This window comes from Desmodus rotundus, chromosome 1 (genome assembly GCF_022682495.2).
Source record: "Desmodus rotundus isolate HL8 chromosome 1, HLdesRot8A.1, whole genome shotgun sequence".
Classification (NCBI taxonomy): Eukaryota; Metazoa; Chordata; class Mammalia; order Chiroptera; family Phyllostomidae; genus Desmodus; species Desmodus rotundus.
In genome coordinates, this window is record NC_071387.1 from 18,007,249 (window position 1) to 18,029,296 (window position 22,048).

The window sequence follows — 22,048 nt, forward strand, 5'->3', positions numbered from 1 at the left end:
GGTCAACTCCTCTTGTTCCTAAGCCCCTGCTGACCATGCAGGGCTCAGCTGGAGGGCGTGAGTGGGTCAGAGGGACAGAGAGGGTCAGATCAGGTGAAACTACAAGGTGAGGGGCAGGTGAAGGGTGAGGATTACACATAACTTCAAGGAAGCATGGGTCACTCACAAGTTGTGGCAGCACTGCAGCTGGTCAGGTTTCTGTCCATTGGTAGAGGGCGGCATGCTCATGGCACCACGTTGTTGCCAGGGGACTCGTCCTGGGCTGTGTGTTCTGCAATCTCCTTCTGTGACATGATGTAGTAGATCTCTGTGAGAATGTTCCTGAAAGCTTCCTGTACAGTGGAGGAGTCCAAGGCAGAGGTCTGGAAGAAGGACAACTTGTTCTCTGTAAAGGGCACGGGCCACGTCAGTGGGCATGGCCTGCATATGGCACAGGTTGCCCTTCTTGCCCACCAAAATGATGATGGTGTTGCTGTCAGCATGGTCATCCAGCTCCTTTAGCCAGCGCTCCACATTCTCCTATGTCAGGTGCTTGGCGGTGTCATACACCAGCAGCACACCCACTGCACCATGGTACTATGCCAAGCTGACAATGCAGTTGCCCTTGTGGCCACTGGTATCCCAGTCCTGGGCCTTGTTGGTCTTGCCTTCCACCTGGACGCTACAGGTGGCAAACTTCATGCCAATGGTACTCTTGCTCTCTAGGTTGACCTCCTTGTGGGTGAATCTGTACAGCAGGTTGCTTTTCTCCACACCTGCATCCCCGATGAGCCCCACTTTGAATAGGTACTTGTGCTAGCCTTCTCAGGTTCCATTGTCCTGGTTTTCCAGCCCACTTCTCAGTTTTTCTTTGAGTACACAGTGAGAGTTCCTGGAAAGAGAAAGTTACAATGTGGCGGCCTGTACAGGTGCAGAGTCAGGAGCGGGTGTGATGGGACAGAGGTGGAGTAGCCAACAGTGGCAGAAGGCCATCCCCTCAGCATCATGGTCCAGTTCATCTTGCAACCATGGTTGCTCATAGGCCGCCATCTGTTCTTGGAGACAATCAATAAGAGAAAAGGCAGTGCACAGCCTTTGCCACCATTTGGCAAGCTCAGTTTCTCTATCTCAGAAGCAGGACACCTCCAGCCCATCCATGATGTCTAAGGATATTGAGACCTCAAAATACCAGTCACTGGGTATCTATTCAGTGTGAACTAGGTAGGATCATACAATAGGCTGGGAGGACTTTGAAAGCAGGCCACAGAGAGGACGCCACAATTTCTAGGTTCACCATTTTGTGCCCAGCTCCTCCTGTTACACAGGCCTTTTTCTGTTCTGAGGGGGTGCAGAACGGGACCTTTGGCACAAGGCAGAGGTGAGCCATTGCTTTTAAGAAGCCTCAGGTGTGGGCACAGGAGCCTCAATCACAACATTCTTCTCACCAGGAACCTACTCCCCACATGCTCTCCACATCTCCACACCCTATTATTGAGGACCCTCGGCTGTCCCCAAGACACACCTTCCCAGGAATAATTCTCTGACCCCACCATCCCAGCAGAGCCAGACATTAGTCTGAGGGTTCTACATACACTGTACCATTGAGTTGCTATAGCCATCTAAAGACAGGTATGATTGTCTCCACTAACAGGACACCAAGATTCTGAGAGTTTCAGTTTTTCCTCATGGATTCCAAAGGACCCACGTAGAATTGAAGCCCAGGTCTACGTGAATACACAGCCTGTGTTTTTAAGCAGTTTCTCTGTGATGCCAACTCCTAGGCAGCAACTCCTTTTCTGACCCACGGTGTTCCATACTTGGTCCCATTCAGGTGGGTTCCTTCATTAGCTTGTAGAAAAAAGTGTGTGTATGGATGACATCTTTCATCTTTCCCCTTCTCCCAGAGACCTATGGGATATGGCGAGGTGTAGGTAGTGAGTAAACTTTCATTCGTGTATTGAGGTTGAATTCAGACAACAAGGAAAAGGAGTTAAAATGTGCTCAATACCAAAGTACTTTCCATACATTAATTTACCAAGCCCTATTCTAATTGGCACTATTAGAATGATTCTTGACAGGTACTGTCACCTTGGGTAAACACAGTTTCTTTAGCTCTGAGGCTGGTTACAATGGAGTGACTCATCCACTGCCTCCCACCATGTGAGCAGTGGAACCTGGGATGTCCACACATGCCATTTCCCAGTGGTGATCCATTCTCCCCACACTTAACTGGCTTTCTTATTTCACAGTTAAATCTGGTTCCAAATGGCAGCCTTTCATGGCATCCACTATCTTATTTTGAAGTGTGTGTTTTGAGTAATTTCAGGTTACTAAGTAGCCCTGGAATAGATGAGACACACAGGAACAGTCTTGGCCTCCCATCAATGCATACAGACTGTCCATTAATGGGAGGGGAAAGGTGGCCCCCCCACCCCCCACGCACAGTAAACTGGGCCCAGAAGGAATATAAAGGCAGAGGCGTGGGGCACAGATCCATCATCAGGGAAAAACTCACTCTCAGTGACCATCACTGAGGTGGTGTCATCCCTCCAAAGATGAAGCTGCTGCTGCTGCTGTGTCTGGGGCTGACCCTGGTCTGTGCCTCCAACCATGATGTCGTGAAATGCAACTTCGACATGTCACAGGTAGAGTTCGCGGAGTGTAGGAGTTTACACTTTGGGGGTGATTTGGGGGATTCTGAAGGGAGGTGGTCCTCCTGGAGAGTGAGAGTTTTTGATGTTAGACCAATGGGGTGGTTTCTGACCTTGGACCAAGAGCAGTTGTACCATGTGGAAAGATGACAACCCTCGGGGACCTCCGTTCACGCTGCAGGGACAGTGGCAAGAGCCTTATGGGGTGCGAAACCACCTGAGTTCTAATTCTATTTTCACATTGTCATTGTAAGGCCTGACCCAGGGGCCAGATTTCAAGGAGACAGGGTTCAAGCAGTGTCCCAGGTCTTCTTTTCTCTCCCAATCACTTCACTGATTTATTGCAGATTTCAGGGGAGTGGTATTCCATTATCTGGGGCTCGGAAGTGAGGGAAATGATAGAAGAAAATGGGAGCATGAGATTGTTTGTGCAATACATCCAGAACTTGGACAACTCTTCTGTATTATTTAAATTTCATAAAAAGTAAGTATGGTATTTTTTCTTTGGGACAGAAGCTGTGTATTACCTTGGAGATACCCGTTCACCCCCCCCCCGGCCCCCCCCCCCCGCCCCACCACACCCACATAATCCTGAACATTCCTGTTGCACTTACACTGTGGACCTGTGTCCAAATCAGAGTCCCTTATCAGCACTGAGTGATCCTGGACGTGATCGACCTGAAGATTTCTAGACTCAGAGATAAGAATTAGTGCCAAGAATAGGTTTGACTGGGAGAAGAGGAGTTAGGGCAGAGGGGTTCAGAATCATATGTAGTGTGACAATGTGGTTTAGGTAAGAGCATAGGATGGGGATCAAGAGCCTGGCTCTCTCGTGAAACTATCTTTTTCTAGTTGTGTGAACTAGGAATTTTATTGCTTTTCACCTAGTTACCCCTTGGGTAAAAGAAAATGATCGTAATTGTCTCCTGTGGGTTTTTTGGTTTGTGTGTGAAGGCTGAGTGAGGCAATGTTTGTACAGCATTTATGTGAGACGCTGGCACATCTGAGCCATCAGCCAAGTATGTAGAAAGGTAGTTGGGGCAGTAGTGAAAGTGGGAAGTGGAGGTAGAGGAATAGTGGTATCAGTAGTTGACTTATTTTTAAAGTAGCAATAGAGTAAAATGGGAAATTGAGAGTCCTTTAACATTTTACCAAAGGTTTTTAATAGTTTGTTGAAATGGCACACTCAGGTTACAGGTGGAGTGGGAGGGAGTCAACCCCTCAGTATCTCACTGGCACCAATCAGCTCATTCTGTTTCATAGCATCAATGGTGTGTGTGGTGAACTCACTCTCATTAGTGATACAACCGAAGAGAACGGTGTATATAGTGTTCCCTGTAAGTAAACATTTAAAAAAGTCTTTGTAAATTCTATTTCCATCAACAAGAAATTTAGTAAATCCCAATATCTTTAGGATGGAGATTCAGTTCTGATTAATCTTGATTCGGTACTATGCATGAGGCCTATGAATAGCCAATATTCGCTAACTTTCTAGGGGAACCTTTCTTGTAAAAGCCAAGGCCTGGCAAATAACCATCAGAGTAAGATGGCCATGTGGTCATATGTACCCTTGGCAACAAAAGAAAACTGGCCCACTAAAACAGGAAATTGTTTGGGGAGCTTCTGATTTCATGCCTACTCTGATGGCTTCTGGAAGCCATTGCCACAGCACATGGACAGGAGAGGGTGCCGGTATGTAATACCAGTGGGGCTTCTAGACAGGACAGAGATACACAGTAGGCAGACATGACAGAGGGAGGTTGGTGAGCCTCAGGGAAAGTAATACAGGACAGGTGCAGCTGTGGCTGATTTCTTACCACTAGGAATCAAGATACCACGGGTTGTCATTTCCACCCTTAGAAGTCACCAGATGAAGCCCCGGAGGCAAATGGAAGGCTTCAATATCACCTTCACCTCTTCCAGAATATGCACTTGCATTAGTTTTGTAAAAGAAAACAGGTAGAGAGTTTCACTTGCTTGCCATGGACCTAAGAAGTTCTGACCTGCATTCTGTTTCCTCCACAGATGATGGATACAATACATTTTACATAATTGAAGCAGTCTACAATGAATATGTTATTTTTCATTGCATGAATTTTCAAAATGGGAAAAAAACCGATATCATACTGATGCATGGTAGAGTATTCTCATGCTAATATTCACCTTGGAGTGGGCTGCAGATACAAAGATTGTCCCAATCTTCTTCTGGGCCACCTGTCCTCCCAAATGAGAGGTTTTTACCATGGGTAAACCCCAGGCTCAGTGATGGGAAGGTGATTAAAACTCCCTCTGTGCAGAAGGACATCCTAAAAATTTCAAAGTCAAAACAGGCTAAATCCCCTCCGTCACTTCTGCCTAAAGCACCAGTCAGTGCCATCCATCCCCATCATGTGTCCCACCTGCTGCAAGGGCTTTCATGACCAATACAATGTCACAGCCATTACTGTCACTCTTCCCACAGCCCGAACCCCAGATGTGAGTCCAGAACTGAAGGAAAAGTTTGAGGAAATTTGCCGAAACCGTGGAATTCAGAAGGAAAATATACTGGATTACACCAAGGATGGTAAGTTTAACTCTCTGGTTTCCTCTTCCTGGCTCCCTGTGTTACTGACTGAGAAAAGCAAGAGAAGGTAAAACCTGCAATCGGTCCCCTCTGTCCTACCGTAAAAATCATTTGGTTTCTCACCTGGAAATAAGGGGCTGGTGGTTGATTGTGCTGTGTTCTGCCTCTACAGATCGCTGTATCCGAGCCCGAGGGAGCCCCGGAGCCCAGGCTTCCAGGTGGGTGCGGTATGATGGGGTGTGGGGTGACCCAGATGACACTGCCCTCCATGACCAGTGGTGCTTGACGCCCAATGGTTACAATAAGGACATTTGGTGAGGAATCTTGTGGGATGAGCTTGAAATTTGGAGTTGGGGGTTGTGATTCATGAGACACTCCTTCATGAGCTTTAGAGCAGATGATGTCACAACTGAAAGGAAGAAACAACAATGTGCACCTCACAGGGTCACTGAGTGGATGTCCTGCTGCTGAGAAGACCTCAGAAATTGATACTGTCCTAAAATCATTAGCACTTAATATTTAAATAGGGCAGGAGTACCAGGGGGTGAGTGTAAAACTCGAATACACTTCTGGGTCTTGTCCATCTTTCAAGGCTTGCCCTTGGACTCACCCTCCAATTTCTGGTAATACTGTCTCCTTTGATCTCTGCACATCCTTAACTTCTGACCTGGAAGTCGACCTCCCCTTTGTGCTACACTGCAAAATATCCTCATTGTTTCCTTCCTCAGCTATATTGTGGGGCTTATTTCAGGAAACATAAGGGAAAGTCTTAGCAAGTAGCTCTTGCATAAAGCCAGAATCTCAAAATGGTAACTATGGTTGTTGCCATTCTTTCTTGGCTTATCAAATATTCTGCAAAGTCTTTAATGCTGAGGATGGCAAAACCAACCTGAGGTGCTCCACTGAGTCCTTGCTGTTTGTCACATACCCATTATAGGGAAGCATAAGCTGGGAACATAGTAGATAAGGAAAAGTCCTTCCCCAATGCCCTCTTTCCCCATATTCTCAAAAGTAGTATGGGTGAGAGAGCAGGCTGTTACCTGCATCTTCACCATTGTTCTCTGTAATGGAAACTCTCTTTGGCTTCAGTTCAATCCAGGAAGTGCTTAATGAGTTTCTGCCTGCTCTCTCTCGTCTGCTTATTTAGTGCTGAGTGAATGCTTCTTTCCACGGTCCCCATGTCTTCTTGTGACAAGTACTTTGACCTGATCCTCAGCACTGTCGTCCAGGAAGGCATTATCTCTGAATCTTCAGGATCTTCTCTACGTGTCTAGCAACTCAACTCACCAAGAATCAAAGGTTATCTCCAAATTTCCAACTCTCTATGCCACTCCCAGGAGAACTCTACTGTGAATAATACTATCTTCTCCCTGCGCAATAAATCATGTATCTTGCAGTCAGTTGTTTGTCTGTGTTTGTGCAGGTGAGAGACCTGGTGCTGACAGCAAGCAATTAGGGGCTCTATGGCCCTGTTCCCCTAATGGTCCTCTAGCTTCTCAGAATTTTCCTGGTTTGAGGATTCTCAGACCTGCATGGTCAATCTCTGTCCCTGTGAGCGCAGCCTGCCTTTTGATTTGCCTGTTTGTTAATGACCCGAGAAGGCAATGAGGAGCTGCCTCACAGTGTGTCCCATTCTGGAATTCTCCTTCTCAGTGTGGCATGAGGGATAGATGCTCTGAGGGAGACCCGCGTGCCACGTGTCAGGGCCCAGGCTCTACACACGGTTTCTCTAAACCCCTAGGTTGGGAGAGAGTGGGTGTCAGAAAACCTTCCTCACCACTGCTGGTATATACTGTGCACATCTTCCGTGAGATGCTAGTGTCCCTAAATATATTAAGAATATAAGGTTCAATTCAAATTGGGGTGGAGGACCCTTCCCATTCTGTACAGGTGCCCTGTCAATGTAACAGTTCCCTTGCGGGGTAGAGCTACTTTGATTGTTGTCACTGACATGGGACCACAGACTTGAAAAACATCGTTTTATCCTGGGTATGTTACACTTAGTCTCATACCCATGAACAGTGATTGATTTCCCTTGGAAAGGATATCCTCCCCCCCCCCCCCCCCGCCTATCCCCACCCTAGGGCCATTTGTACAAGATTGCACTATGTCCATGCCACTGATGATCCATTTCCTAACAGATTTCACTATCAGCAACATAAATGCCAATTTCCCTCAACAAAATAAAGGGAACGTACTACATCTATATTAGCATGGTTTGATCTCAAAACAATTGCTGAAGGAGACATATGTGCAGCAAGACACCAATCACATAAATCTTAAACAACACAGAAACAATGGGAAATATCATTTGTGGATCCTTGTGGGTGCAATAATGCAGAGCTTCTCAGAACGTGCACACTAATCACCTGGGGACCCTGATGAACTTGAGCTCTGAGTGAGCAGGTCTTGGTGGCGTGTGAGACTCTGCTTTCTAACAGGATCCCATAGATGCCAGTGCTGTCTACCTCAGGTGGTGTGACTAGCATGAAGGGTAACCCTGCTTCTTACCTTCTTTATTTTAAAAAGATTTTATTTATTTTTAGAGAGAAGGTAAGAGAGGGAGCAGGACAGGGAGAGAAACGTCAATGTGAGGTTGTCTCTCATTCACCCCTTACTGGGGACTTGGCTTGCAACCCAGGCATGTGCCCTGACTGGGTATGTAACTGAGGACCTTTTCTTTCCCAGGCCTGCAATCAATCCACTGAGCCTCACCAGCCAGGGTTCCTTCTTACCTCCTTCAGTGCATCCATGCCTTGGATTATTTTGCTTAACCTGGGTGGTCAGACCTTTAGGTTGTACTCCTGGACTCCCATAACTTTAAGATATTCTAGCCCACAAGTGGTTGTTAAAATACGTGTTTCCATGGAGACACGAGGGCTGGCACCTCCCATTCCACTGTCTTGTTCCTGACAACCCAAGTCGGTGATTATTTCATGTAAAGACTCACATGGAGAAAGACACTGCATTCCAGTCTGAAATTTGATTTTCTAGGATATCGAATAACCCAGGAATCAAATGAAAGTTATGGCAAAATCAGCCTTCAATGGGAGCGATGCTACTGATTCTTGGTGCACTTTGCTCAGGGTCTGGAGGGCTAAGCTCATAGTCAAGTCCCATGGGGTATTTTCCACCATGACACTTAAATGTTATGTTTTTCTTTTTTAATTTTTAGTTCTGTATCACCCTACTATCACCTCTCTGTCCCTCAACACATTCTTAGGATGGAAAATAAATTGAGTTGGTTAAAGAAAGGGAAACAAAGCTGTTGCAAAGAGCACCACAAAATAAATCCCAAACACAGGCCAACATGAATGGAATTTCTCACTAGGGCATACGTGCTCAGATCCTTCTGAGATTTCCCTCTGCCTGTGCACCAGAAATATAGTGAGGAAGCTGTGGTGTTGGCATCCAGCTGGACGGGAGAAATGGGTCCTGCAGTAGTTTCCTCATTGTGCTGCAGCAAATCACCAGGAACTTAGAGGCCAAAATACCCAGTTTATTGCCCTGCAGTTCTGGAGGTCAGACATCTGATCGGCGCATCCCTGGACCAAGACCAACGAGTCTCGTGTCTGTGAGCACACTCAGATCATCTTCTGTGTCCTTTCTTGGAGTGTAACATTTATTCCTTGGTAGTTTTCTTGTGTATTCTTGATTGTTAATTGCTATGTACTTTCCCCAGTTTGTTTTTTCCACAGTGAAAAATTTGTATGTTTAGCATTAGCCAGCTGGAGGAGTAACAGTACCCTTCAGTTTAGAGGAGCCCAATTTTGTTGGCAACTTTCAAATGATCATATTTGGAAGGCAGATGAATATTTGCCTTCTTCTCTGTGCAGACTGTTGGCCTTGACCTAGTGTCATAGAGCTCCCTCCTTCCCTCCATTTTGGCCTGGTGCTTGTTGGCCTTGACACCCACAATGGACACAATGTGCCGTTGTCTTCCATACTCTTCATGGCTCCCTCCGTGGACAGGGGACAAGATGATGGCAGTGTGGTGAAGCCTGTGTCTCCTGGGAGTGGAGACTTAGGCTGCCTCCTGAGGCACAGTGTATGACCATGGAACTGTTAGTGGCATGCAGGTGTCCTTTTATACCTTTCAACTCTCTTTTCTTTGCCATCAAAGCCTTTGCTTTGGCTTTGGCTTTGTATGAGGCACTAGCTTCCTTTTCCCTGTGGGTACCATGTTCATGAAAAGGCTGTTTGTTTTTTAATGATTAGTTATTATCTTGAGCTTTTGCTGCTATAGAGAATTGCTGTTCATTTTGTAAATTGAGTACTTTAGCAACATTGACGAATTTTTCAATCATTATAATGAAATTAGTTCCAATTCTTTGTGGACTCTTGGTTTTCTACATATAGGGTCACATTGTTGCAAATAGTGCAAAAGTACCTGTTCTAACACTTCGGCTTCTCTCTCTTTTTTTGTATTCTCCTTTTAACTTTAGCCAAAATCAACAGGGATACTTAAATATTGAAACCATAGTTTCTATCTTGGAATTGTTATAGAACCAAGGCCCACTCCACTGACTATATTTGTATTGCCTGTGAGCCGAGATATTGGCTGGCAAACGATATTAGGAACACCATATTCTACCCCAATGGAGCAAATTTACAAAAATTTTATTCACAAAAAGAATCTGTTCCTGTTAGTAATACATCTCTGTTTAAAAAAAAGTTGTAGTCCATGGTCTATTTTGAATTTTATCAAAAATGTGAAAATGTTCTTTCTCTATAATGCCTGAATTTTGCCTCTTTGCTGCAAGAGGAGAAAAATGCAGGCATTTCCCACCCAGGCCTACAGAGAAGGACTTTGCTGGCCTCTTCTCTGTACCATGGCCATTCTCCTGACTGCTTTATCTCTGGTGATTTGCGCTGCACTGTCCTCCAAACACACGAGTTTGTCAAGTTGAGCCCCTCAGAGCCTCTTCCACAAAATGAACAATAAAGTACTAATTGTGAGATTCAGGAAATAATATTTTTGAAGACTATATTTATCTGTGTTTGGTAAAACGGATTGGAGGGAGAAGGTGAGGGAGAGAAACATGGATATGAGGGAGAAACATGGATTGGTTGCCTCATATGCACCCTAACTGGGAACAGAACCTGCACCCAGGCACATGCCCTCACCGGGAATCAAACCAGTGACCTTTTCCTTTGCACAATAACGCCCAAGCAACTGAGACACACTTGTCAGGGCTCAGGAAATCTTTTTAAGTTGCCCTGTTACTGCTCCGCTTCAATGACTTTCAAGCTGAAAGGAGGTTACTTAGATAACTGTCAAATAAACTTCCAGTGTAAATGTCAAACCAGGACACCCTGAGGCTATCTGGTATTTCTAGTGCAACAAGGGAGACTCCAGATCTCCCTTCCCAGATTCTGAATTCTGCCAGCTGAGTGTCTTGTCCCAGGACACACTTGAGTTGACACTGTCTCCTCCTGGAGCAGGCCCATCAAGAAGATGCCAGCTGTTGTCCTGTTCTGTTTTGTTTTTAAAGAAATGTATTTTATGGATTATGCTAGTATAGTTGTCCCATTCCCCCCCATTTCTTCCCCTCCACCTGCACACGCCTTGCCCCTTGCATTTCTCCACCTGCTTAGTTCAAGTCCATGGGTTGTACATAGAAGTTGTTTGTCTTCTCCTTTTCCTCTACTATTCTGAACCTGCCCTTGTCTGTTTTCTACCCACCATTTATACTACTTATTGCCTGTACGTTTTCCCCATTCTCCCCTCCCCTTTCCCCCTGATAACCCTTCATGTGATCTCCATTCTGTGATTTGGTTCCTGATCTAGTTGTTTCCTCATTTTGGTGTTTTTTAGGTTCGATTGTGGACAGTTGTGAGCTTGTTGTCATTTTAATGTTCATACTTTTCATCTCCTCTTTTCCTGAGATAAGTCCCTTTAACAGACAGTTCCTATAATAAAGGCTTGGTGATGATGAACTCCTTCAAGTTGACCTTATCTGGGAAGCAAATTACCTGCCCTTCCATTCCACATGAAAACTTTGCTGGAAAGAGTCATATTCGATGTAGATCCTTGCCTTTCATGACTTTCTTAAAAGCCAGCACTTTTGAAACATTGTTCTGCTGCTCACAAACCCTCTGTGATGGCTCTGATTGGCTCCTAGAAGAATAGACGGTTGGTGGCTGACCCCTTGGCAAAGAAAGACAGAGGATGGGTGTGCCAGCCAGCTGAGGACAGCGCTGCCCAAGGAGAAGACCTGGTCAGCAGCACAGACAGCGACGGCCCACCTGCCCGGCTTCCCACAGCCGCCTTCAGATTCCCAGGGGTCTGTTACACCTGAGTCATTATGTACAGTTTCTCTCAGATGCCAGTGAGCACTGTAGGGTCTGGACTCTGTGTTTGAAATACTCAGCCCCAGGTATCAGCCCTTCCCCCTCACCCCCCCAATGCTCCATCCCCGGGTACACCTCACACAGAGGACTCCTCTGAGCCCCAAGCATTAGGCAGTGCTCTTTTCCCACGTACCTTGACTGACCTCTCATCTTTATTTCTTTACAACCTGGACCCATGTCCAAAAAAGGTAAGTGCAATGAAGCCAAGGTGTTGATTTGGTTCCCTCAACAGCCAACACCTGAAACAGGGCAGCCCCATCCACAGAGGCTCTCCACGTGCATTGGCTTCATCAGTGGGCTTCCAGACCTACACAGGGAAGCCTTATGACTAGTGTGACCAGTGGCATGGGAAGGTGCCCATGTCACATGCACCAGGAATATTTAAATATCTCTATATGGTCTAAAGTGCAGCCAAAGTTGAAACACATCCATGTAAGGATGGGATGCATTGGTTTCGCTTCTTCTCTGTAAAGGAGAATCAAAGAACTGCAGCCATGGTGACAGGATGTCTGGAGCTGCCCCACACAGCACTCTGGAGGTGGGTGGTTGCAGGTACATGATCACAGATTGGCCCAGGTGCTCAGAGAGACTCTAGGGAATGGCTTAGGGCCGCTCACAGGAGACCTCTACACCACCGCTGGCTCAGGTTTATCTCCCGTGTATTTGGGTGGGGACCTAGGGTGGGCATTACCTGGAGCCTGAATTCATGCTCCGAGGACATCTGCAGGAGGCCTGTGGTCTCTTGGTGGCTGAACATGTGCATGGCAACTGCCTTCTTCCAGGTGCTGTAAGAAAGAGCCAGGTGTCCAGAGTCCAAGACTGAGTTGGTGCTAAGAGTCCATGGGACAGATTGGGAGGCCTCTTTCAGAAAGCCTGGGACTTGTGCTGGCTTCCCCAAACTCTCTGCTGGTGAGAGAAGTGAGCTGCGCGTGGGGCATGAAGGAAAAGGCAGCCCAAGGAGGCTGTGGGGAAACAGGGAAGTATGAGGCTCCCATGGGCCTCCCCAAGGGGATGCTTTTAGAATGGGAGTGTCTCTGGACATTGGCAGGAGTTGCAAAGGTTAGCGTTAGGGCCTGTAGGGGCCCTGTGTTGGCAGAACGTGCAGCTAGTGTGTGGTTTGTTAGAGTTAGTCCCCAAAGTGTGTCTTGGAACCACTAGCATTTGCTTATCAGAACTCCGGGCCCATTTGGGTAAGTGTAGAATCTGGACTAGGGTCTGGTGGTCAAGTAGGATGCAGCTGGAGGTGTGGGGAAGCTTTGGAGTCCTCACTTAGACCCAGCAAACTCCACTGCCTTTAGGAACTTAGGAAACAGCACCTCCTGTAATAGCCAAGGGACTCACCCAGCCTCCTCTGTGAGGCCTGTGTCAGCCCAGGGCTGGGAAGTGGTTACGTCTGTCTACCAAAGATAGGCATTTCCCTGATTAATGTCAGAAATGAAAAATCACGTTCATAAGAATCAGAGGTTCCATGTGCAAATGCTAACTGCAAAGTAATTTCCCATTGTTAATGGTAGCTTACTGAGGTACAATTGACATTCAACTGCACATATTTAAAGTATAAACCTCACCCTGACCAGTGTGTTTGGTGTTGCTCCATGGACCCAAGGTTGCTGGTTCAATTCTTAGTCCCTTCCCCTCTCCCTGAAGATAGATAAATAAATAAAGCTTTAAAGAAAGGAAGGTATAAAATTTGATAAGTTTGTACATGGTGATAACCATGAAACCATCACCACAGTCAGCACAGTGAGTTTACCCTTCTTTCCCTGTAGTTTCCTCTGTGACTTTGTGATCCCTGCCTCCCTCCCTCTGTGCCACCCAAAGCCACAGGCAACCACCAGTCCATTTTCTGTGTCTAGAGTTTGCATTTTCCAGAGTTTATACAAATGCAGTTTTCAGTATGTACTTTGTTGTTGTCCTGCCAATTTTCTCTCAGCACAGTTATTCTGACATGCTTTCATGTTGTGTTTATCAATAGCCTCTTCCTTTTTCATTGTTGGATTTTGTTCCTTTGCATGGGCATACCACCAAGTACTTACCCATTTCTGTTGATGGACATTTTCTTGGTCCTCTGGTTTCGCTATTGCAAATAAAGTTTCTTTGAACAATCTTGTACAAGTGTCTTCATGAATATATGTTTACATTTCTCTTGGGTTATAGCTGGAGTAGGATGGCTGGGTCACATGGTAGGTCTGTGTTTAATTCTTGAAAGAAGCTGAGCAACTTTTCTAGAGTGATGGTACCATTTTATGCTTCCATCAGCATTGAGGGAGACTTCCAGAGGCTCCATTTCCTCACCAACACTTGGTAGTTTATGTCAGAAAAGTTACAATGTGTTATACAAAACCCAAACTTCCCAACACTTTCCTACAATCCAAGTAAAACACATTAAGTGCCTGCATGAAAACAGTAAGCTAATGTTTTCACACAGAAAGCTTCCCACACTGCTTCTTCATCACCAATCACCAACCTTGCTGCTTTGTGTTCCACAAGCCTGTGGTGGTTTTCTTAGAATGTCAGAGACGCAATCACTTTGCCTGATGATTCTGAAGTCCTACTGTTGTGTTTGGCATATAACTCAAGTTTTCCACACAGATGTTTAAAAATGTAGCATTTCTTTTTTTTTTAATGTAAACATAAGTGTTTTCCTAAACAATTGCCAAAAATCTTCTATTGAGAGATACAAATATTATGTGAATATTTGAGCATTAAGCAGGAAACCTGGGTGGGAGAACATTCTGTGGCACATGCCTACATTTCTCCTTCTCTCTCTCTAACTTACTCTTTTGTATATACAAAACACTGAAATATTGCTTCACTTGCAAACAGGTTCGTGACCGGACAGGGAGACAAGACAGAGAAGGGCTTCAGTAGGGGTGGGCAGTGCACTGTATTCAGAAAGAAATGGGGTGGGTCTTCACCCAGCATAAATCTACAGGCAGGAGCTGAGCTGAATTCACCCATGTAGGACAGCTGGCAAGGTCAAAGGCATTTGCTGGTGCTGGCTGGGGATGGGGACTGGGGTGCTGGGAGTCTGTGTCTGCCCACCTCAGTCACTAGTTCTTCAGGCCTAAGCCCAGTTAGGGTTCTATGTGGGGACCAAGACCAGCTAGGATCAGTGGCCAGAGAGGGAGGGAGATCATCATTCCTTGGAGTATGCTGTGGGAAGCTGAAGAAGCTTGCTTGGTGTGCACATCCTTTGCCTCTGTCTGGCCCTATGCATCTTACCAACCTCCCTGCCCTACCCACAGGTGGACTGGGACACCAAAAACACAGATACAGCAACTGGGCTTCAAGTGTTTCTGGGGGAAGGAGGATGGGACAAGAGCTGCTGCTCAACTCCCTTTGTTCCTAAGCACCAGCTGACAGTGCAGAGAATAGTTGGAGGGTGGGAGTGGGTCAGAGGGACCAGGGTCAGATAAGGTGAAACTACGAGGTGAGGGGCAGGTGAAGGGCAAGGATGTGCACGCATGCTTGGAGGATGCACAGAGCGCTCACAGGTCGTGGGAGCACTGTAGCTGGTTGGGTTTCTGTCCATTGGTAGAGAGCGGCATGCTCATGGCACCACGTTGTTGCCAGGGGACTCACCCTGGGCTGTGTGTTCTGCAATCTCCTTGTGTGACATGATGCACTAGATCTCTGTGAGAATGTTCCTGAAAGCTTCCTGTTCAGTGGGGGAGTCCAAGGCAGAAGTCTCAATGAAAGACAGTTGTGCTCTACAAAGGAATGGGCCTCAACAGTGGGCATGGCCTGCAGATAGCACAGATCGCCCTTCTTGCCCACCAGCATGATAATGATGTTGCTTTCAGCGTGGTCACACAGCTCCTTCAGCCAGCACTCCACATTGTCCTATGTCAGGTGCTTGGCAATGTCATACCCCAGCAGCGCACCCAATGCACTGTGATAGTAAGCAGGGGTGATGTTGCAGTTGCCCTTCTGGCAAGCAGTGTCCCTACCTTGGCCTTCATGGTCTTGCCATTAACCTGGATGCTGCAGGTGGCAAACTCCATGCCAACGGTGCTCTTGCTCTCTATGTTGAACTCCTTGTGGGTGAAACAGTTCAGCAGGTTGCTCTTCCCCACACCCATGTCACCCATGAGCACCACTTTGAATAGGTAGTTGTGCTAGCCTTCCCGGGTCCCATTGTCCTGTCGTGCCAGCACACTTCTCAGTTTTTCTTTGAGCACACAGTGAGAGTTCCTCCTGGAAGCAGAAAGTTACAATGAGGAGCTCTGATACAGATGCAGAGTCAGGAGGTAGGTGGCATGTAGCAGAGATGGAGTGGGCCGCAGTGGCAGATGTCCCTCCCCTCAGCAGCGTGGCCCAGTTCATCTTGCACCCCTGGTTGCTCAGAAGCCGGTATCTGTTCTTGGAGACAATCAACAAGACAAAAGGCAGTGTACAGACCTTGCCACCATTAGTCAACTCAGTTCCTCTATCTCAGAAGCAGGACACCTCCAGCCCATCCATGATGTCTAAGGATATTCAGACCTCAGAATACTAGTGACGGGGTATGTGTTCAGTGTGAACTAGGCAGGATCACACAAGGGGCTGGCAGGACTTTGAAAGCAGGCCACAGAGAGGATGCCACAATTTCTAGGTTCACCATCCTGTGCCCAGCTCCTCCTGTGACACAGGCCTCTTTCTGTTCTGAGGGGGTGCAATAGGGGACCACTGGCACAAGGCAGAGGTGAGCCTTGGCTTTTAAGAAGCCTCAGCTGTGTGCACAGGAGCCTCAATCACAACATTCTTCTCACCAGGAACCTAATCCCCACATGCTCTCCACATTTCCACACTGTATTATTGAAGATACCCAGCTGTCTCCAAGAAACTCCTTCCCAGGAATAATTGTCTGACCCCACTAGCCGAGCAGTGCCACACATTAGTCTGAGTGTTGTACATACACTGTCCAATTGAGTCGTTATAGCATCCATAGACAGGTACGACTATCCCCATTAACAGGACCCCAAGGTTCTGAGAGTTTCTGTTTTACCTCATGGCTTCCAAGCACCCAGAGAGGAATGAAGCTCAGGTCTACATGAATCCACAGCCTGTGTTTTTAAGCACTTTCTATGTGACGCCACCATTCAGGCAGCACCCCCTTTTCTGACCCACAGTGGTCCAGACTTGGTACCGCTCAGTTGGGTTCCTTCATCAGCCTGCACAAAAAAGTGTGAGTATGGATGACATCTTCCACTCTCCCCTTCTCCCAGAGACCTTTGGCATATGGCGAGGTGTAGGCAGTGATGAAACATTGGTCCGTGCATTGTGCTTGCATTCAGACAACAAGGGAAAAGAGTTAAAATGTGCTCAATACCAGACAGTGTACTTTCCTTACATTAATTTAACCAGCCTTATATCATTTGCCACTATTAGAATAATTCTTGACAGGTACTGTCACCTTTGGTACACACAGTTTCTTTGCTTCTGAGACTGGTTACAATGGAGTGACTCAACCACTGCCTCCCACCACGTTAGCAGTGGAAACTGGGATGTCCACACACCCATTTCCCAGTGGTGATCCATTGTCGCCACACTTAATTGTCTTTCTGATTTCACAGTTAAATCTGGTTCCAAATGGCAGCCTTTCATGGCATCCACTACTTTTTTTGAAGTGTGTGTTTTGAGTCACTTCAGGTCACTAAAAAGCTCTGGAAGAGATGAGATGCACAGGAACAGTCTTGGCTTCCCATCAATGTATACAGACTGTCCATTAATGGGAGGGGAAATGTCCACCCCACTTTTCTGTCCACCCCACTGGACAGAAAAGTGGACCCAGAAGGAATATAAAGGCAGAGGCGTGGGGCACAGATCCATCAATAGGGAAAAACTCACTCTCAGTGACCATCACTGAGGCGGTGTCATCCCTCCAAAGATGAAGCTGCTGCTGCTGCTGTGTCTGGGGCTGACCCTGGTCTGTGCCTCCAACCATGATGTCGTGAAATGCAACTTCGACATGTCACAGGTAGAGTTGGGGGAGTGTAGGAGTTTAGACTTTGGGGGTGATTTGGGGGATTCTGAAGGGAGGTAGTCCTCCTGGAGAGTGAGAGTTTTTGATGTTAGACCAATGGGGTGGTTTCTGACCTTGGACCAAAAGCAGTTGTACCATGTGGAAAGATGACAACCCTCGGGGACCTCCATTCTCTCTGCAGGGACAGTGGAAAGAGCCCTCTGTGGGGTTCCAGTCCACCTGAGTTCTAATTCCATCTTCACATTGTCACTGTAAGGCCTGACCCAGGGGCCAGATTTCAAGGAGACAGGGTTCATGGAGTATCCCAGGTCTTCTTTTCTCTGCCAATCACTTTACTGATTTATTGCAGATTTCAGGGGAGTGGTATACCATTCTCTGGGGCTCGGAAGACAGGGAAATGATAGAAGAAAATGGGAGCATGAGATTGTTTCTGGAATACGTCGAGGACTTGGACAACTCTTCTGTGTTATTTAAGTATCACAAAAAGTAAGTATGGCATTTTTACTTGGGGAGAGAAGCTGAATATCACCTTGGAGCTCCCCCGCACTCCCGCCCTGCCACACACACACACAATCATACACAATCCTGTCACACTTATACTGTGGGACTGTGTGCAAATCAGAGTCCCTTATCAGGCACTGATCCTCCATGTGATCAACCTGAAGATTTCTAGACTCAGAGATAAGAATTGCTGACAAGAATATGTTTAACTGGGAGTAGAGGAGTTAGGGCAGAGGGGATCTGAATCATATGTAGTATGGGGGGAGCATATTATGGGGATCAAGAGCCTGGTTCTCTCGTGAAACTATCTTTTTTCTAGTTGTGTGAACTAGGAATTTTATCTCTTTTCACTCCAGTTACCCCTTAGGTAAAAGACAATAATCATAATTGTCTCCTATGGGGTTTTTCTTTTTTGTGTGAGGGCTGACTGAGGCAATGTTTGTACAGCATTTATCTGAGATGCTGGCACATCTGAGCCGTCAGCCAAATATACAGACAGGTAGCTTTGGCAGGAATGACATTGGGAAGAGGCGAGAGAGCAATAGTGTTATCAGTAGTTGACTCATTTTTAAAGCAGCAATAGATTAAAATGAGAAATTAAGCATCCTTTAATGTTTTATGAAAGGTTTTTAATAGTTTGTTGAAATGGCACACTCAGGTTACAGGTGGAGTGGGAGGGAGGCAACCCCTCAGTATCTCACTGGCACCAATCAGCTCATTCTGTTTCACAGCGTCAACGGAGAGTGTGCTGAACTTAATCTCATTACTGATCCAACAGAAGAGAACGGTGTATATAGTGTTCCCTGTAAGTACACATTTAAAAAAGTCTTTGTAAATTCTATTTCCATCAACAAGAAATTTACTAAATCCCAGTATCTTTAGGATGGAGATCCATTTCTGATTAATGTTATTTATGTACTATACATGAGGCCATTGAATAGCCAATTTCCTCCAACTGTTTCGGGAAAGCTTGCTTGTAAAAACCAAGGCCTGGCAAATAACCATGAGAATAAGATGGCCTTGTGGTCCTGTATACCCCTGGCAACAAAAGAAAACTGGCCCACTAAAACAGGAAATTGTTTGGAGAGCTTCTGATTCCACGCCTACTCTGATGGTCTCTGGAGTCCATTTCCACAGCACCTTGGCTGGACAGGGTGCTCAGTATGTAATACCAGCAGGGCTCCTAGAGAGGACAGAGACACACAGTTGGCAGACATGACCGAGGGAGGTTGGTGAGCCTCAGGCAAAGTAATAGAAGGACAGGTCCAACTGTGGCTCAATTACCTACTACTAGGAATCAAGATACCATGGGTTGTCATTTCCACTCTTAGATGTCTCCAGATGAAGCCCTGGAGGCAATGGAAGGCTTCAATATCACCTTCACCTCTTCCAGAATATGCACTTGCATTAGTTTTGTAAAAGAAAATAGGTAGAGAGTTTCACTTGCTTGCCATGGACCTAAGAAGTTCTGACCTGTGTTCTGTTTCCTCCACAGATGATGGATACAATACATTTTACATAATTGAAGCAGTCTACAATAAATATGTTATTATTCATTGCATGAATTTTCAAAATGGGAAAAAAACCGATATGATAGAGCTGTATGGTAGAGTATTCTCTTGCTAATATTCACCTTGGAGTGGGTTGCAGATACAAAGTTTGTCCCAATCTTCTACTGCACCACCTGTCTTCCCCCAAAGAGAGGTGCTCACCATGGGTAACCCCAAGGCTCGGTGATGGGAAGGTGATGAAATCTCTCTCTGTGCAGAAGGACATCCTAAAAATGTCAAAGTCAACACAGGCTACAGCCCCTCCCTCACTTCTGCCTAAAGCACCAGTCACTGTCAACCATCCCCATCATGTGTCCTCCCGCTGCCCCAAGAGCCTCCATGACCAACACAAAGTCACAGCAGTTACTGTCACTCTTCCCACAGCACGAAACCAAGATGTGAGTCCAGAACTGAAGGAAAAGTTTGAGGAAATTTGCCAAAACCGTGGAATTCCACAGGAAAACATACTGGATTTCACCAAGGCTGGTAAGTTTACCTCTCTCTGGTATCCTCTTCCTGAGTCTCTGTGTTACTGATTGGGAAAAGCAAGAGAAGGTAACACCTGCAATGTGTCCCCTCTGCCCTACTGTAGAAAATCATTCAGTTTCTGGCTGGGAAATAAGGGGCTGGTGGTTGACTGTGCTGTGTTCTGCCTCTACAGATCGCTGTATCGGAGCCCGTGGGAGCTCCGGAGCTCAGGCCTCCAGGTGGGTGATGACTGATGGGATGTGGGGTGACCCAGATGTCACTGCCCTCCATGACCAGTGGCGCTTGACGCCCAAAGGTTACAAAAAGGACATTTGGTGAGGAAGCTTGTGGGGTGAGCTTGAAATTTGGAGTTGGGGGTTGTGGTTCAGCAGCCACTCATTCATGAGCTTTAGAGCCGATGACCTCAGAACTGATTGGAGGAAACAACTATGTGCACCTACCTCACAGGGTCACTGAGTGGATGCCCTGCTGCTGAGAAGACCTCAGAAATTGATACTGTCCTAAAATCATTATACTTAATATTTAAATAGGGCAGGAGTACCAGGGTGTGAGTATGAAGCTCGAATACACTTCTGGGTCTTGTCCATCTTCCAAGGCCTTGCCCTTGGGCTCACCCTCCGAATTCTGGTAATACTGTCTTCCTTTGATCTCTGCACGTCCTTACTTCTGACCTGGAAGTCAAACTCCCCTTTGTGCTACAGCTGCAAAATATCCTCCTTTGTTTCCTCCCTCAGCTATATTGTGGGGTTTTTTTCAGGTAACATAAGGGAAAGTCTTAGCAAGTAGCGCTTGCATAAAGCCAGCATCTGAAAATGGTAATTATGGTTGTTGCCATTCTTTCTTGACTGTCAACAATTCTGCCAAATCTTTAATGCTGAGGATGGCAAAACCAGCCCGGGGTCCTCCACTGAGTCCTCACTGTTTGTCACAAAGCCATTTGAGGGAAGTATAAGCTGGGAACATAGTAGAAAAGGAAAAGTCATTCCCCAGTGTCCTCTTTCCCCATATTTTCAAAAGTAGTATGGCTGAGAGAGCAGGCTGTTACCTGCATCTTCGCCATTGTTCTCTGTAATGGAAACACTGTTTGCCTTGAGTTCAATCCAGGAAGTGCTTAATGAGTTTCTGCCTGCTCTCTCTCGTCTGCTTATTTAGGTCCGAGTGAATGCTTCTTTCCATGGTCCTCATGTCTTCTTGTGACAAGTACTTTGACCTGATTTCCAGCACTGTCATCCAGGAAGGCATTATCTCAAAATCTTCAGGATCTTCTCTACGTGTCTAGCAACTCAACTCACCAAGAATCAAAGGTTATCTCCAAATTTCCAACTCTCTATGCCATTCCCAGGAGAACTCTACTGTGAATAACACTATCTTCTCCCTGCTCAATAAATCATGTATCTTGCAGTCAGTTGTTTGTCTGTGTTTGTTCAGGTGAGAGACCTGGTGCTGACAGCAGGCCAATGAGGGGCTCCTTGGCCCTGTTCCCACAGTGGTCCTCTAGCTTCTCGGAATCTTCCTGGTTTGAATATTCTCAGATGTCCATGGTCATTGTCTGTCCCTGTGAGCGCTACCTGCCCTTTGATTTGCTTGTTTGTTAGTGACCCGAGAAAGGCAATAAGGAGTTGCACCACAGTTTGTCCCATCCTGGAATTCTCCTTCTCAGTGAAGCCGTGTGGGATAGATGCTCTGTGGCTGATCCAGCTTGCAATGTGTCAGGGCCTGCCCTCTACACCCAGCTTCTCTACACCCACAGGCTAGGAGAGAGTATGTGTCAGAAAACCTCCCTCACCACTGGTGGTATCTACTGTGCACTCTTCCGTGAGATCTAGTGTCCCTAAATATATTAAGAATATAAAGTTCAATTCAAATTGGGGTGGAGGACCCTTTCCATTCTGTACAGGTGCCCTGTCAATGTAACAGTACCCTTGCTGGGCAGGGCTACTCTGAGTGTTCTCACTGACATGGAGCCACAGGACTTGAACCACATTTTTTTCTC

The 22,048-nt window shown here is 46.4% G+C and overlaps 2 protein-coding genes and 2 pseudogenes across 2 annotated transcripts; 2 read left to right on the forward strand and 2 right to left on the reverse strand.

Annotated features, from left to right (window-relative positions):
- Nucleotides 1–162: 162 nt before the first annotated feature.
- On the reverse strand, nucleotides 163–1,029 carry LOC112306498 (ras-related protein Rab-11B pseudogene; annotated as a pseudogene).
- A 1,442-nt stretch (nucleotides 1,030–2,471) lies between these two features.
- Nucleotides 2,472–6,589, forward strand: LOC123479927 (allergen Fel d 4). The gene is made up of 7 exons (XM_053921701.1): nucleotides 2,472–2,624; nucleotides 2,978–3,114; nucleotides 3,894–3,967; nucleotides 4,656–4,766; nucleotides 5,092–5,193; nucleotides 5,366–5,411; nucleotides 6,341–6,589. Exons 1-7 carry the CDS (start codon nucleotides 2,535–2,537, stop codon nucleotides 6,348–6,350), a joined length of 570 nt encoding a protein of 189 aa, XP_053777676.1. The 5' UTR covers nucleotides 2,472–2,534; the 3' UTR covers nucleotides 6,351–6,589.
- An 8,449-nt stretch (nucleotides 6,590–15,038) lies between these two features.
- LOC128780575 (ras-related protein Rab-11B pseudogene) lies at nucleotides 15,039–16,542 on the reverse strand (annotated as a pseudogene).
- Nucleotides 16,543–17,344: 802 nt separating this feature from the next.
- LOC112306378 (allergen Fel d 4) lies at nucleotides 17,345–21,456 on the forward strand. The gene is made up of 7 exons (XM_024562308.4): nucleotides 17,345–17,509; nucleotides 17,865–18,001; nucleotides 18,748–18,821; nucleotides 19,512–19,622; nucleotides 19,951–20,052; nucleotides 20,228–20,273; nucleotides 21,208–21,456. Exons 1-7 carry the CDS (start codon nucleotides 17,420–17,422, stop codon nucleotides 21,215–21,217), a joined length of 570 nt encoding a protein of 189 aa, XP_024418076.2. The 5' UTR covers nucleotides 17,345–17,419; the 3' UTR covers nucleotides 21,218–21,456.
- The last annotated feature ends 592 nt before the right edge of the window (nucleotides 21,457–22,048 follow it).